The 13,662-nt window shown below is 42.3% G+C and overlaps 1 protein-coding gene across 1 annotated transcript in view; it reads left to right on the top strand.

Annotated features, from left to right (window-relative positions):
• MLLT10 (myeloid/lymphoid or mixed-lineage leukemia; translocated to, 10) overlaps nt 1–13,662 on the top strand; it is a 187,414-nt gene that overhangs the window by 97,004 nt on the left and 76,748 nt on the right. Inside the window, exon 10 of the mRNA XM_018564371.1 lies at nt 4,457–5,026. Coding sequence (XP_018419873.1) covers nt 4,457–5,026 — 570 coding nt within the window. The remainder of the gene's footprint in view (nt 1–4,456; nt 5,027–13,662) is intronic.

The raw sequence follows: 13,662 nt of genomic DNA, 5'->3' as shown, positions 1-13,662 counted from the left end.
ATACAGCACAGCAATTATCATTTTCTGAAGGTGGCCCGCAGTGGCATCTCCCATATATCTCTTATGATAGGTTTACTATAAAATGTCCTGATCTGTGAAATACCTGCATGGTATTCTTCCCAAAATGTAGAATGAAATCATTTTGGCAGGTCCTCACGCTGCTGGATCCGACTCTTCCATAATTCCTCCTCCACTGTACCGCGTTCCAAATGTCACATTCAGCATAATTCAGTTTCTGTTGAAACAGAAAAGAAATTCTAGAAATCCCTTCCATCGCTATATAGGATTAGAAGAACTTATAGAATCCTAATGAGCTCTTAACAGCAGCTGTAAAAACAAAAGGGTAAAGGAAAGACAGATGGTGGCAGTCAGATTGGCTAATGGAAACCCATTCTACATAGCTGCTAATTAAGTGACAAAATAGCGGTTGTCTTAAAGATTCTCCTTTCAGTGTAAAGTAGGCCTATCTTTGTAATATTTACTACCAATATGTGAATAGTGTAGAGGAAGCCAAAGACCAGATTGGGCTGGAAAACTTGTGTCAATGTCGTTTTTTTTTCTTTAACAGTCAGTTTGAAGAAGAATACCCAGCAAAACACAAAATGGGATCATAGATGTTGCACCATTTCAGACAAATAATTTTGATTCTAAAAATGTTCGGTGCTATTGAACGTCTGGGTGCGTCTTCATCATTGTCCTGCCCTTTGTGTTTGTAGCAGAAAACTATTACAATCAATGTTATTTTCACAATTTTTAGGAACTGGAGCAGAGGTTTCTTTAGGATGTGCAAGTGTTTAAAGCAGGGGTGCCCACAATTTTTCGTCTGGAGATCTACCTTTCAAATGACAAGCTCAGTGAGATCTACCAACGAAAAAACACCTTTATTTAAAAAAACAAGCACATTAAAATCGTTACTGGGACTACTGGCTCTCCCTCTTCGCTCTCTCCCCTGTATCTCGGTGTATGAGGTGTCCCGCCCCATCCCGTCTGCAGCGTCTGACACATTCAGCCGCACTAGCACCGTGGGAGGGAGCTCAGGTCAGTAAGCCGATCATGGTCTACCAGTGTTCGCTTTGTGATCTACTGGTAGATCGCGATCGACCTAATGGGCACCTCTGCTTTAAAGTGCATCATTAGAAATTGTTGAAACCTGTCAGGTTTTTTGTTTTCCTTGCTGGCTGCTGTTGGAGAGTCTCCTTCCCTTCCTGACCGAGACACAACAGGGAACTAGAGTAAGGGTGTATTCACACCAAAATTGGAAATCGCAAGTCAACAGAGGGTCCGTTGACTTGCAATCGTACCTTCTGATTTCCTTCCAATCAGTTGTGTTGCGATCCATTTTTTCAAGGGATGCTAACAGAAGGGCACTGAAAAAAAAAATGGGTGTGAATGAGACTAGTTCACACCGGATCCATTGCGTTACGTTGCACTGAAAAAAGTACTGCATGTGCACTGAAAAAAGTACTGCATGTTCTTTTTTTTTTCAGCGCAATGTAACATTACGCAACAGAGCGTCCTGAACTAGCCCCATTCACACATTTCACACCCATTAATTTTTCGTCACCCTTTCGCTAGCATCCGTTGAAAAACATATTGCAAATCAAAAAATCTGGTGTGAGTGGGCCCCTATATCTCTCCAGGAATGGGATCCTCTTAGGCAGTTTAGTATCGCTATTTTATATCATGTGCTAACTGCAATTTGTAAACGGGATCTTAATGTTTTTAAGGTTTTGGTACATACAGTATATCTGGGTGGAATGATCTGCTTTTGGTTCTGTATTTCTCAGTTGAGATCTGGTTTTGTAATATCTAGAAAGATCTGCTTTGGTACTATAAATCTCAGTGGAAGGATCTGCTTTGATACTATAAATCTCAGTGGAAAGATCTCCTTTAGTACTATAGAACTCAGTGTCGGGATCTGCTTTGGTTTTGTGTATCTCAGGTTCATGATCCTCTGTGGTACTATATAGCGTATAAAAGGATCTGCTATCTTGGTTGAATGATCTGATTTGTTTCTATATATCTCAGTGGAAGGATCTGCTTTGTTACGGTATACCTTAGGTGAATGGTCTGCATGCCTTCTCCACAACTATTACCCTGCAGTGCCAGAAATGTTTGGAGAGCAGTTGCTAACCTTGCTCTGAGAAATGCTTGTGTTTTTGCGGTGGTTGATTTGGTGGATTCAGTTCCTTGAATCAATGATCATGAACAGTTATGCAGTTCAGGAGCTCTTGCTTCACATGTTGCAGACTTTGTTCATGTCATTTTCTAATATAGTAATAAGGGTAGCAACAGCCATGTAACTAGGAGCACCATATGTATTTCCCTTGGTACATGATTCTATTTATTGTGGAATAATTCTTAATTTTAGGTTCATTAAAAGGCAGAAATATGTGGGTTCCTTATGTTGAGAAAGAATATGCAGCCTATAATGTCCACAATTTATATGGTTTATTTTCTTGTACTACATTTGTATGAATGCACGTAGTAGGAAACCGATCAACCCTTCTGAGATTCCTCATGCTTCACAACATGAGCCCTGTTTAGTAATAGTATAGGAATTTTCCGTAAAGTAAAATTAATTACTCTGGGATCCATTTGCTCAGAATAGCCCTGCAACCTGCTGTGGCTCAGCCACCATCCGCCATCCGTTGCTTATAGAATACATTGTGTTCGGCATCTCTATGGTACACTTTTTTTTTTTAAATGATACTTCACATAAGAAAAAAAAAGAAATCGAATTACTTGGTCAAAATGAGCGATACTTATACTAAATAAAAATTGATGCCATGCATTTCTCTTCCTGGGTTGTAGAGCTGCATACACAGTTTGAAATGTAATTTTGCTTGAAGGTGAGTGTTGTGTAATGCTCAGAATAAATATAATGAGAGTCTTAGTGGTATTAGAAAGTGTTTTTCTTGGTTTTTATACACTGAACGGCATGGGCCCTCACTGTGAGAAACACTGAATGATGAGGCAGTATATAATGTCAAAATTGAGCATTCCCATTCTTAAACCTTCCAGGCTGGCTTCTATATGCCTTTTGGTAGCTCTTTTTGGTTACGCTGTTGTAACTGGTGGCAAATAGTAATGAGCTTGGGCTTGGTGTGAACCCAATTCACCTGAGTTCACCCAAGCATGCTCAGAACTGTAACTGCCACCCCTCCTTCCTACACAGTTAATGGCGGGGAGGCTCGTTCCTCGCCCTGTAGCTATAGGTTACAAAGGGGTGGGGAATAACCATACAGCAACTACAGCCCCTGATTGGGCTGGAAGGGGGGAATGGCGGTCGCAGATTTGAGTGGTCTCAGGCCAACTGGATTCACATCAAGCCCAGGCTCATCTCTAGTGGCAAAAAGTACAGTGAATTACATTGCTAGAGAGCTGTATAGCAGTGGAAGCAAGGCAGCAATCGATTATACATTTCTAACAAATAAAACTTATCACAGCATCGAAAGAGGCTTCTGTTACACCCAGTGATGTTTGAACACCCCTCTGATCTGCCTATAGGTGGACATATAGGGCTGATACATTACCAAGAATGACAAGTAGGGAGTTTTATCCCCAGGATGAAATGAGTGGTGTGAGGAGACCCATTGTGATACTGAAATTGACTGTTTGCAGGTATTAGATCCTACAAATGTCTGGCTAGAGGATTTAAAGGGCATTATCCAACAATGTGTGATTTGCCAGCAGCTCTTGGGAGGTCTTAGGACAGTGGTGGCGAACCTTGGCACTCCAGCTGTGCCAAAACTACAAATCCCAACATGCATCTGCCTCTGGGAGTTGTGGCTGTCAGAGCCTTGCAATGCCTCATGGGACTTGTAGTTCCAAAACATCTGGAGTGCCAAGGTTCGCCACCACTGTCTTAGGAGAAGGTCTCTACCTCGAGGTATGCTTTGTTTAATGGAAACCTCAGATGGAGCCATTCCTATACAGGGGAAGTCAATCCCCCGACTCATTTACTTGTGTGTGTGTGTAATGTCAGTTTGAGCTATTGATCTCTGTAAGTAACAGGATTGTAAAGCAGCCAAGAGCTCTACCTGTTGGCTGCATAGAAGGCTATGTAACGGGTGTGTGCACTGATCGGGTCTTTTCTGCCCGTGCGTGCCCGCTAGGGGGCGCGCGCGAGCAGAAAAAAATTGCCGTCTGGAGACGGCAACCCGCAGATGCAGCAGTGCCGTCCGTCCGTTTTTCTACTACGGGCGGACGGCAAGAGGTTAAATGTGATATATTATACTTACCCAAGTTTTAAAAAAATATATAATTCTCGTGATGACAAAAAAAAAAGAAATAAAATATATGCAGAACCACGTTGCATTTCCTTTAACTAAGTAGGTTCAACTTACATTAAAATTAAGAGAAATTTGTCTTAGCTTTGGTAGAAACACGACAACTACCTGTTGTTGAAATGTGTGCATACATTTTCAATATTTTGACACTTTTATCCTTACAGGCAGCTTTTCGGGAACACCTGGCAGCGTCAAGTCGTCTTCTGGAAGTTCTGTTCAGTCCCCACAAGAGTTTCTCAGTTTTTCTGAGTCAGAAATGCGGACTGATACCTATCACCATCCTCAGCAGCCGCTGTCAACCAAAGACACTCCGAAATCGGAGGCAGCTCTGCAGGAAGGGACAGTAAACACGTTCAGTTCGTTGATGGGCCTTTCAGCAAATCCAGTTATGTCTTTTCAGACCAAAAACATTGATGGCATTTCTGGGGATTGCACGAATTCCGGCCTCTCCGTATCAGGATATAAGCGGGTACAATCCTCCGTGATTGAAGAGGATGCCGTAAAAGAGAAGAAGCGAAGAGGAAATAAACAAAATAAACATGGGCCAGGGCGGCCAAAAGGAAGCAAGAATCAGGACACAGCGTCCCACCTTTCTGCCTCCTCTGCCTCCCCCACGTCCTCCGTTGCTTCTGCGGCAGGCAGTATAGCAAGTACTGGCCTTCAGAGGTCTCCTACATTGTTCAGGAATGGCAGCCTGCAGAGTCTGAGTGTGGGCTCATCCCCTGTTGGTTCAGGTAGGTAAAGCAAAAAAACCTTATATAGCATCTATGAAAATGAAGCTAGAGATTTTTAGGGTCAGTGATGGCCTCAAGTGTTCTCCCTGTCTCCTTAAAAGAAAACAGCTGCTAGATTGTACTGACTGCTTCCCCAATTCTGTAGTGCCAGTCAAAAATAACATGGCTCCTAATTCTCACCCTGATGCTGCGGCCCCTCCTAGAGGAACATGTAGGTGGCTTGTTGATGCTGGCTGCGGTGGATTAAAATGTTGATTAACAGTTTCAAGTCTGAGGGTTCAGACTAGAGCTGCAGCTAACGATTATTTTAAAAATCGATTAGTTAGCCGATTTATTAAGTTCGATTAATCAGTTAATCGGATAAAAAATAAAATAAATTTTTAAAAATGGCTCCAGTGATGGACTACTAGTTTGTATTGAGATTGTAGTCCATCACAGGAGCAAGCTTGGAGCGGTGGAAGTAAAAAAGAAAAAGTGTGGTGTGCAATATAGTGAAATGAAAAGTGTAAAATTATACAGCAATGAATGCAGAATGGCACCGGCTATAGAGGACTACAAAACCCAGCAATAGTACATTATACAGCACAATGCAGAATACCGCCAGCTATAGAGGAATACAACAAATCCCAGCAATAATACATTATTGCTGGCGGTATTCTGCATTGCGCTGTATAATGTACTATTGCTGGGTTTTGTAGTCCTCTATAGCTGGCGGTATTCTGCATTGCACCACTGTATAATGTATTATTGCTGGGATTTGATGTACTCTATAGCTGGTGGTATCCTGCATTGCGCTGTATAATGTATTATTGCTGTGCTTTGTAGTCCTCTATACAGCGCAATGCAGAATACCACCAGCTATAGAAGAATACAACAAATCCCAGCAATACATTATACATACAGTGTATAATGTATTGCTGGGATTTGTATTCCTGTGTATAATATACAGCACAATGTACCATCAGCTATAGAGGAATACAAATCCCAGCAATACATTATAGAGCCCCATGTGTGGGAAAGTGCAGGCTTACCTGAGCAGTATTCCAGCAACTTGCTTCTGAGATCAGGCCTGTCTATCGGCGGCTGTCATCCCCCCACACCTGCTCCTCCTTCTCCCCGTGTCCCTGTGCCGATCGTGGATGTGGGTGGGCGGTGAGGGCGGGGAGGAGGTGTGGATGTGGGTGGGCAAGTCTGGCAGCGGCGAGTGTTAGGTGGGGAGGAGGTGCTGCGCGCAGCATGTGTGGAGCCGTGAACAGGGCCGACTAATCAGAGGCCGATTAATCGATGATTGAAAAAGTTGACAACTTTTTCAATAATCGATTGTCGATTACTTGTTGCAGCCCTAGTTCAGACTATTTATTAGGGTTTTTAAATGTTTGTTGTAGTCAGCGGCTGAATGGTTTTTTTTTTGGGAGTTCTTTAAAGTTAATCTTCATTGTTGGATGTATTTCTCTATTACTAAATGTCTATTCCCTTTATTAGTAATGATACCTTCTGATTTAATCTTAATTAATTGTAGCTATGTACTACCAACTACCATTGGTTTAAAGGTAACAGCTGGAACGTTGTGGTGTCCAGGCAGCACCGTTATTTCTCTGCTACTGGTCTCTGGCAACCTGCTGGTTAAAATCTCCACTGTGATCCAATCATTAAATATTTTATAACAATGGCAGCATTTATAACTGGGGTATAAAAAGAAAAAAACATAACTCTAGTTCTTGAAGCATTGTTGTAGAATGGTTGAGAACATCACACCTGCTCAGAAATGTATTAACATTTATATCTGGGTGAAATTAACCTCTTGCCGAAAAAACGGACGGACGGCAGACTCGCATCCGCGGGTTGCCGTGTCCAGATGACATTTTTTTCCTGCTGGCGCGCGCCCGGGCAGGAAAGACCCGCTCGTCTCTACAGCCGTTAACGGCTGTTTCACATACAACCGATCAGCGGCTCTATAGCCGCCGATCGGTTGTACGGCGTGATTTTCGGATCACACGCCCCCCGTTCGCTAGTGCCACCACTCCCCCCTCCTGACCCCTCACCTTTAATCCCGGGATCCGCTAGCCCATCTGCGGCCCGGGATTGGCTCGGGAGGGCGTCAGGAGGAGGAGGGAGGGAGATCAGCTCCTTGCTGTTCTCCCTCTGTAGTGTGAATGCAGAAGTGATGTGTATTACATCACTTCCGCATTCACCAGTCAGTCAGAGAGAAGAAGCTGATGAAGGAAATCTGTGCTTCATCAGCTTCTTATGGGGTCTCCAGGTGACATTAGGGGTCTAGAGACCCCTAATGTCTCCATAAAGAGGACCTGTCAGTGTACCTGTGCTATTATATATGTATAGCAATAACAATAAGTGTAAAAAAAAAATCTATATAAATAAAAAAAGGAAACCCCCCCAATGTTTAAGGCCCCCCCCCCTTCGTTTACGCACATATAAACGTAAATACGCGTCGCATGCGCCAGCGCGCGAAAATGACAATTGCGCTACACATGTTACATATTGAAGCGAAAGTCGCAGTGAGAGCAATCATTTTAGGGCCATCAATCACTGATAACACTAAACTGATGAGCGGTAAAAGCTTTTAATGCATCGCCTATGGCCAATTTTGGGTAATGTAGTTTTTTTTTAGGTTTCGCGCGCGTTCGCAATTTTAAGGCTTGACATGTTTGGTGTCTCTTTACCCGACGTGACCCCGTCTTTTACATTTTACCAAAAAATTGGGTAATTATAAATGTTTTATCATTTAATATAGGGGAAACTGTTTTTTTTTTTTTTTTAATTCTGTAATTTTTCCTTAATATATAAAAAAATTTTTTTTGTGGTGAATAAATACCACCAAAAGAAAGCTCTATCTGTCCCCAAAAAAGGGTATAAAATTAATTTCAGTACAGCGCTGCATGACGGAATAAATGTCAGTGAAAGTACCGCAGCGCTGAATACTGAAAAATGGCCTGGATGGGAAGGGGGGTTTAACACCCCGGATGTCAACTGGTTAAAGTAAATTTATACTTTAGACATTAAATCAAGTTGATTCTTAGTGCCCTCCCCTCGGTTGTGGCAATTTCTAAATTGGTTGGCCCTCTTTTATCTAGCTTTCCTGCATCCCTCAACGGCCAATGGAGTTTTTTTTTGTACTTGCCGTAAACATTTTTTCCTTGAAGTCCATTTGAAGGACACCGGTCCCGCCCCTCCGTTTTATTGGCTTTTGCATTGCTTGATTTCAAGCAGGCATTATGTAGGAGGCGGGGTTATTCAACCTGGGGTTACACAGTTTAATATCTATAATTCCGTTGCCTCTCAATGGCCAATAGAGAATTTTAATTTTGTACTTGCCGTAAAATCTTTTTCTGAAGTCCATTGACGGACATCGGTCCCATCCCTTTGTGTTATTGGCTTTTGCATTGCTTGATTTCAAACGGGTATGACGGTTGGAGGCGGGGTTATACAGGGGCTGGTTTACTGGTTTTGTTTGCCAGAGTCCCAACCTCCTATTGGAGGAGGTATAGCCCAACTGTTTGAGACTTTCTGCAATTCCTGTGTCCCTCAAGGGACTTCACGAATGCGCTTTTACGATAATATCAAAATCTTATTTTCTTTTTAAAAATTTAGTAGACATTAGAGTAAGTTGTAGCTAAAAGGAAATGTCGTCCTCAGAGTAAGCAATGTTTCACAGAGTCTGATAAATAGCAAGTCTGAAAGATTGATTGAGTAGCTTTTGTCTTTTAATCTTGGGTATGAAAACCGCAGCCAGGCTTTACCTCTGATAATACCGCAGCTTCCTCCTTTGTTGCATTTGTCCTGTATGGCTGGCGAGAAAAAAAGTCGCCATTTAGGTTTAGGTAGAAAATGAATTGACATAGGAGCACTTAACTCTGCAAATGCTGTATTGACTGAGATTTCATATCCATGCATCTGTCTTCTATAGTGTAACTGCATTAATTCAATGGCTAGGTAGGAGGTCTATACATCTGAAGACTGCTTCCTCCCTTGAACCTACCAGAACCCACAAGTCTAGATGTAAATGGGCTTTTAAGCTGTGCACTGGTTATTGAGTGACATTTCATTCTTCCTTGTGTCTGCGTGGACAGCTTCTTTTCAAGGCAAAAGATGAAGGGTGCCATCTTTCAGAGTGAACTCTGTAGATTAAAACGCCAGCAAGCTCTCAACGTCTGAAAATCCCACAGCCTTGTTCAGCTCTACAATAGCGGCACAAATAATAATTATTTAATGGCAAGTGCATGGTTCTCAGCACAGCGAAGGCTTTTAGGGCCTTTTGCACAGCCGGATGAGGTCACTTGAGTCAAGGTCAATTAAACAAGAGGTTTATCAGTGTAAATTGAAGTTCTGGCTGCGATTTTAAGTAGCAGCGGTACATTAACTCTGGTTGTAGACATTATGTAGTGGTTGCGTTGCGTTCACAGTCCCACTGCTTAGAAGTCCACTTTTTTCCATTGCTAGCATCACGTATGCTTGGGTGTATCACGTATACTGGTGAATAAGTGGTTAGCACACTTGCCTTACAGCCCTGAGGTCTTGTATTAAAGCTCAATGCTATCTTAAACTATATTAAAAAAAAAAAAGACAAGGCTTTTAAAAAAACAGGAAAAGCAGATCTCTTTGCAATACTCACTTCCTCTGTGATGCTGTCCTCTGAAAACTCACCATTCCCAGGGCCAGCGCTGGTCTTTTTTTAGGTGTTATATGACGCCCGGCATCATTCATCCCACTTCCTGTGATCTGACAGCATCCGGGCATCAACCCAGCCCATATGGGCGTGCAGGAGAATGCAGCAGGGAATGACGTGACACCATTCCCTACAAAAGGGGTAGCAAACCTCCGGCCCTCCAGCTGTGGGGAAACTAAAAATCCCATGGAGGGCACAGCTGGAGGGCCGGAGGTTTGCTACCCCTGCTCTACAACATTCAGGGCTGACCCACCAGCCAGTGGAAGAAGATGACATGTGTCGTTGCATGAGCGGGCCAAAGAAAGAACAAGGAGGAAAGGAAATTTTTTGTTATTTTTTAAAAATAATTAGAGGCAGTGGGGGTGGGGGACATGGGGCTTTAAATCCGCTTCTTGGACACTGCAAATAAGTTTTTCTGATCTCTCCCTGTGTAGATGGATTTCCTTCCAGTTCTCTGGAAGAAAGGATTCCTACACTGAAATAAATATGTTGGCTGCCATACCTCTCCTTTTTGAAAACGAAAGTTGCCTGGCTGTCTCTGATTTTAATCATTTAAGTCACTGACCTGAAATATTTTAACTCATTTTGATGTACAGTGCCTTGCATCCAAACTCCTTCTGATGTACCATGCCCCCGTATTGTAGCTGCCCCTGATGGACCATGCCTCTGTATCTGATCTCCTTCTAGTGTACCATGTCCCCTGCATCCAAACTCCCTCTGATGTACCCATCCCCTGCATCCGTACCGTGGCCCCTGCATGCAGATTCCTCAAATGCACTGTGCCCCCTTGCATCCGAACTCTCATGTGTCTGATCCGCAGTGATTTTTTTCTAGATTATACACGGCCTGGCCAAAAAAGTAACCACCTGGATTTAGCTAAGCAACTAGGTAAGAGCCTTCCACGGGATAATTAGTGCTGTGATTTAATGTTTCATATATTATGTCCCCAAAAAATGAGGTCATCTGCTACCTGAATATACTGAATGTCCAGGTTTTTCCATCAATGGATTTTTGTATTCCCTGATGGCACATTGGGCATTTTCCGAGATGACAATGCCAGGATTCATCGGGCTCAGATTGTGAAAGAATGGTTCAGAGAGCATTAGACATCATTTTCAAACTTGGATTGGCCATCAGAGTCAAAACCCCATTGAGAATCTTTGGGATGTGCTGGAGAAGACTTTACACAGTGGGCTGACTCTCCCATCATCACTACAAGATCTTGGTGAAAAATGAATGCAACTCTGAATGGAAACAAATGCTGTGACATTGCATAAGCTTATCGAAATGATGCCATGGTGAATGTGTGCCGTAATCAAAGCTAAAGGCGGGCCAATGAAATATTAGTGTGTGACTTTTTTGGGGGGGCTAGGCTGTGTATATGTGACTTTCCTTTATAATAGCACCAATAACTTGTTTTTTGTTCAGCTAAGTTCAGATTATATTTTGAATTATGGAAGAAACCAGTTATTTTGTATTATATTATAATTTGATAAATTCCTTTTGAACACAGTTTGAATTAATATGTATAAACATTTTTTAAAATCTGATATAACACAACTTAACCGGGAGGTTGCGTTGAGTTGAAGTAGACTGATAATGGTGACCTCAGATGAGTCTGACGTAACACCGACAGAACCAAGAACTGGCTGCACTAAACAAGAAATATTTTAAGACAAATCTACATAGTTTTTTTTTCTATGAAACTACTGAGCAATAGAACCACTTGTTGGAAATCAATGCTTCCAGTGCTGTGTTGGCCGAGTCCAGCTGACTGTAGAAATTGGAGTTGTGTGAGTTGTGTGGGGCCTTGTCGGCATAGCTCCATTTGACAATCAGTTTTTTTTCAATAGACTTTTGTGGAAGGAGATGGGCCAAACAGGGACCGCAGCCAATCAGCTGCATTTACTGTTTGGGTATTCTGACAGCTGTGGGGGACGGCAGGGGAGATTCCCCAATTCACACTGTTTAGTGTGGATGGGGAAATAGAGCATTTAATGTTCATGGCCAACTTATGTCAACAAGCAGGTTAGTTTCAAGCTGCTGGGCAATGACAAATATTTTGTACCGTAGTTTAACTCTTATGGGTGGACATTGGTCATAACTGCTGGAAGATGAAGTCAGTCTATAGTGACTGGAGTGTCTCTTGAAGCACATAATAACCACCCACAACGAATAAACGCACAGGAGGAATTTGGTGACATGGAAGCAGGGCCACAATTACTTGTGGGAGGCGCCTGTTACGGACAAAGAGTTAACGCATCAAAGAAAGCCACAGCTTCCATGCTGCTTGGTTAAGTGGTTTGCATTTTTGGCAATGACTTCTAAAAGCTGATTTGTTTAACAAGATTATAGAAATCTAATTTTAACTGATATAAGGGGAAGCCAGCATGACACTATGCAAATGGCGGTAGCCATAGTAAAATGGATGTCGTCAAATTTTTAATTACCCCTGTGTCTGTTATGCAAAGCAGAGCAAACATTTCTACGGGATGATTGTAAATCAGATTATTCCCAGCAAAGGGGCGCTGAGGAGTATTTCTTGCTGCAAGTTTCCTTCTCCTAGACTTTTCAATTGTTCCTTTTTCACAATTAGAGTTTTTATTCTTAATAAGAGACTTGCTCGTCATTATTGGATTGTTCATGGCTCGGCTGTCACCTGAGCAATGTGTTGTAACATTGTTTAGCACTGTAGAGTTGCGGCAGCGGGCCCTGGGTTCATCTTCCACCAGGAGGACATTGTTGTGCTCTCACCTGAGTTTGTATGGATTTCTTCTGTTTGCTCTGGTTTCCTCTCGTTTTACTGACCGGTGTGCATGTGTGACACTGACATAAAATTATAAGCTTCATGGAGGCATGAACTCATTTCAGTGGTGAATATGAAAGCTGTACCTTTTTATTTCTAGATTGTAAGCCCTCAGGTGCAGGGCCCTCCTTACCATCTTGTCTTGATTTGTATTGTGATTATAATGTTTTCCCTATATTGTAAAGCGCTGCGCAAACTGTTGGCGCTATATAAATCCTGTATAATAATAATAATAATAATCATCAAAAATCACTCCTTAAAGCTGACCTTTTAGCCCCTTTCACTAAAAATCACATCAGCATGCAGCTCTGATATGAAATCATCTTACATTCATTAGTTAAACAAACATGTTTTTCATTTACTTCCATATAGAGATCATCTACTTCCTGGTCCACTTCTGGCACAAATTGTGTTATGTGCCCAAGCATTGCATCCTGGGAAGGTTACATCAGCAGAGCATTGCTGGGAAATCCCATCTGTAATCTCATAAAATCTCAGTGAAAGGCGGAAAATCCCCTGAGATGATGTGCATGGTCACAAGTCCTAGTCACAAGTGCCAGAGTTCCAGGAAGTAAAGGGAGATCTAGTAATCGGCCCTTAGCAAAAATGGCCACTGTGAGAAGACTGGGGAAGAAAAGAGAAATAAGGAATGCAAAGAATACAAAGCCGGCAATGATCTAGAATGTGTTTGTAGATTGTCATTACTAAACATTAATAAAGGTGTGTTTGTTGTTATTTTAAAGATATGGGTAAAGGTCCACTTTACGCTACAGATATTGATGCCATCAGTCTACTGCAGGCAGGACTAAGTATTTCCTCTGTCTCTTCACCCAGAGATCAAACTTCAAAATTGCATCTTTGTAATAAGTCACGACGTGAGAGGCAATAGCAGGGGCTGATCAGCATATATGAACAAAAGCATGGACACCATCACTCCAATATATGTATTGGGGTGCCGGTGTCTATGCTTTTGCTCATATGACGAGGCGGTGGCTAACCGCCGACTACCGTAGCACCCATCTTGTTACATTGGAATAGCGGCATCTGAGTGCGGTGGGTATGTGGACTGTATCTGATCAGCGTATACAACTCGTTTGTATATAACTTTGCAATGCTTTGCATCAGGATCCTAATTTTAGTGTATTT

This window comes from Nanorana parkeri, unplaced genomic scaffold (assembly GCF_000935625.1).
Source record: "Nanorana parkeri isolate BGI_ZX_2015 unplaced genomic scaffold, ASM93562v1 scaffold23, whole genome shotgun sequence".
In the NCBI taxonomy this organism is placed as follows: Eukaryota; Metazoa; Chordata; class Amphibia; order Anura; family Dicroglossidae; genus Nanorana; species Nanorana parkeri.
The sequence above is the reverse complement of the archived record's forward strand: the minus strand, read 5'-3'. Positions and strand labels throughout refer to the sequence as shown.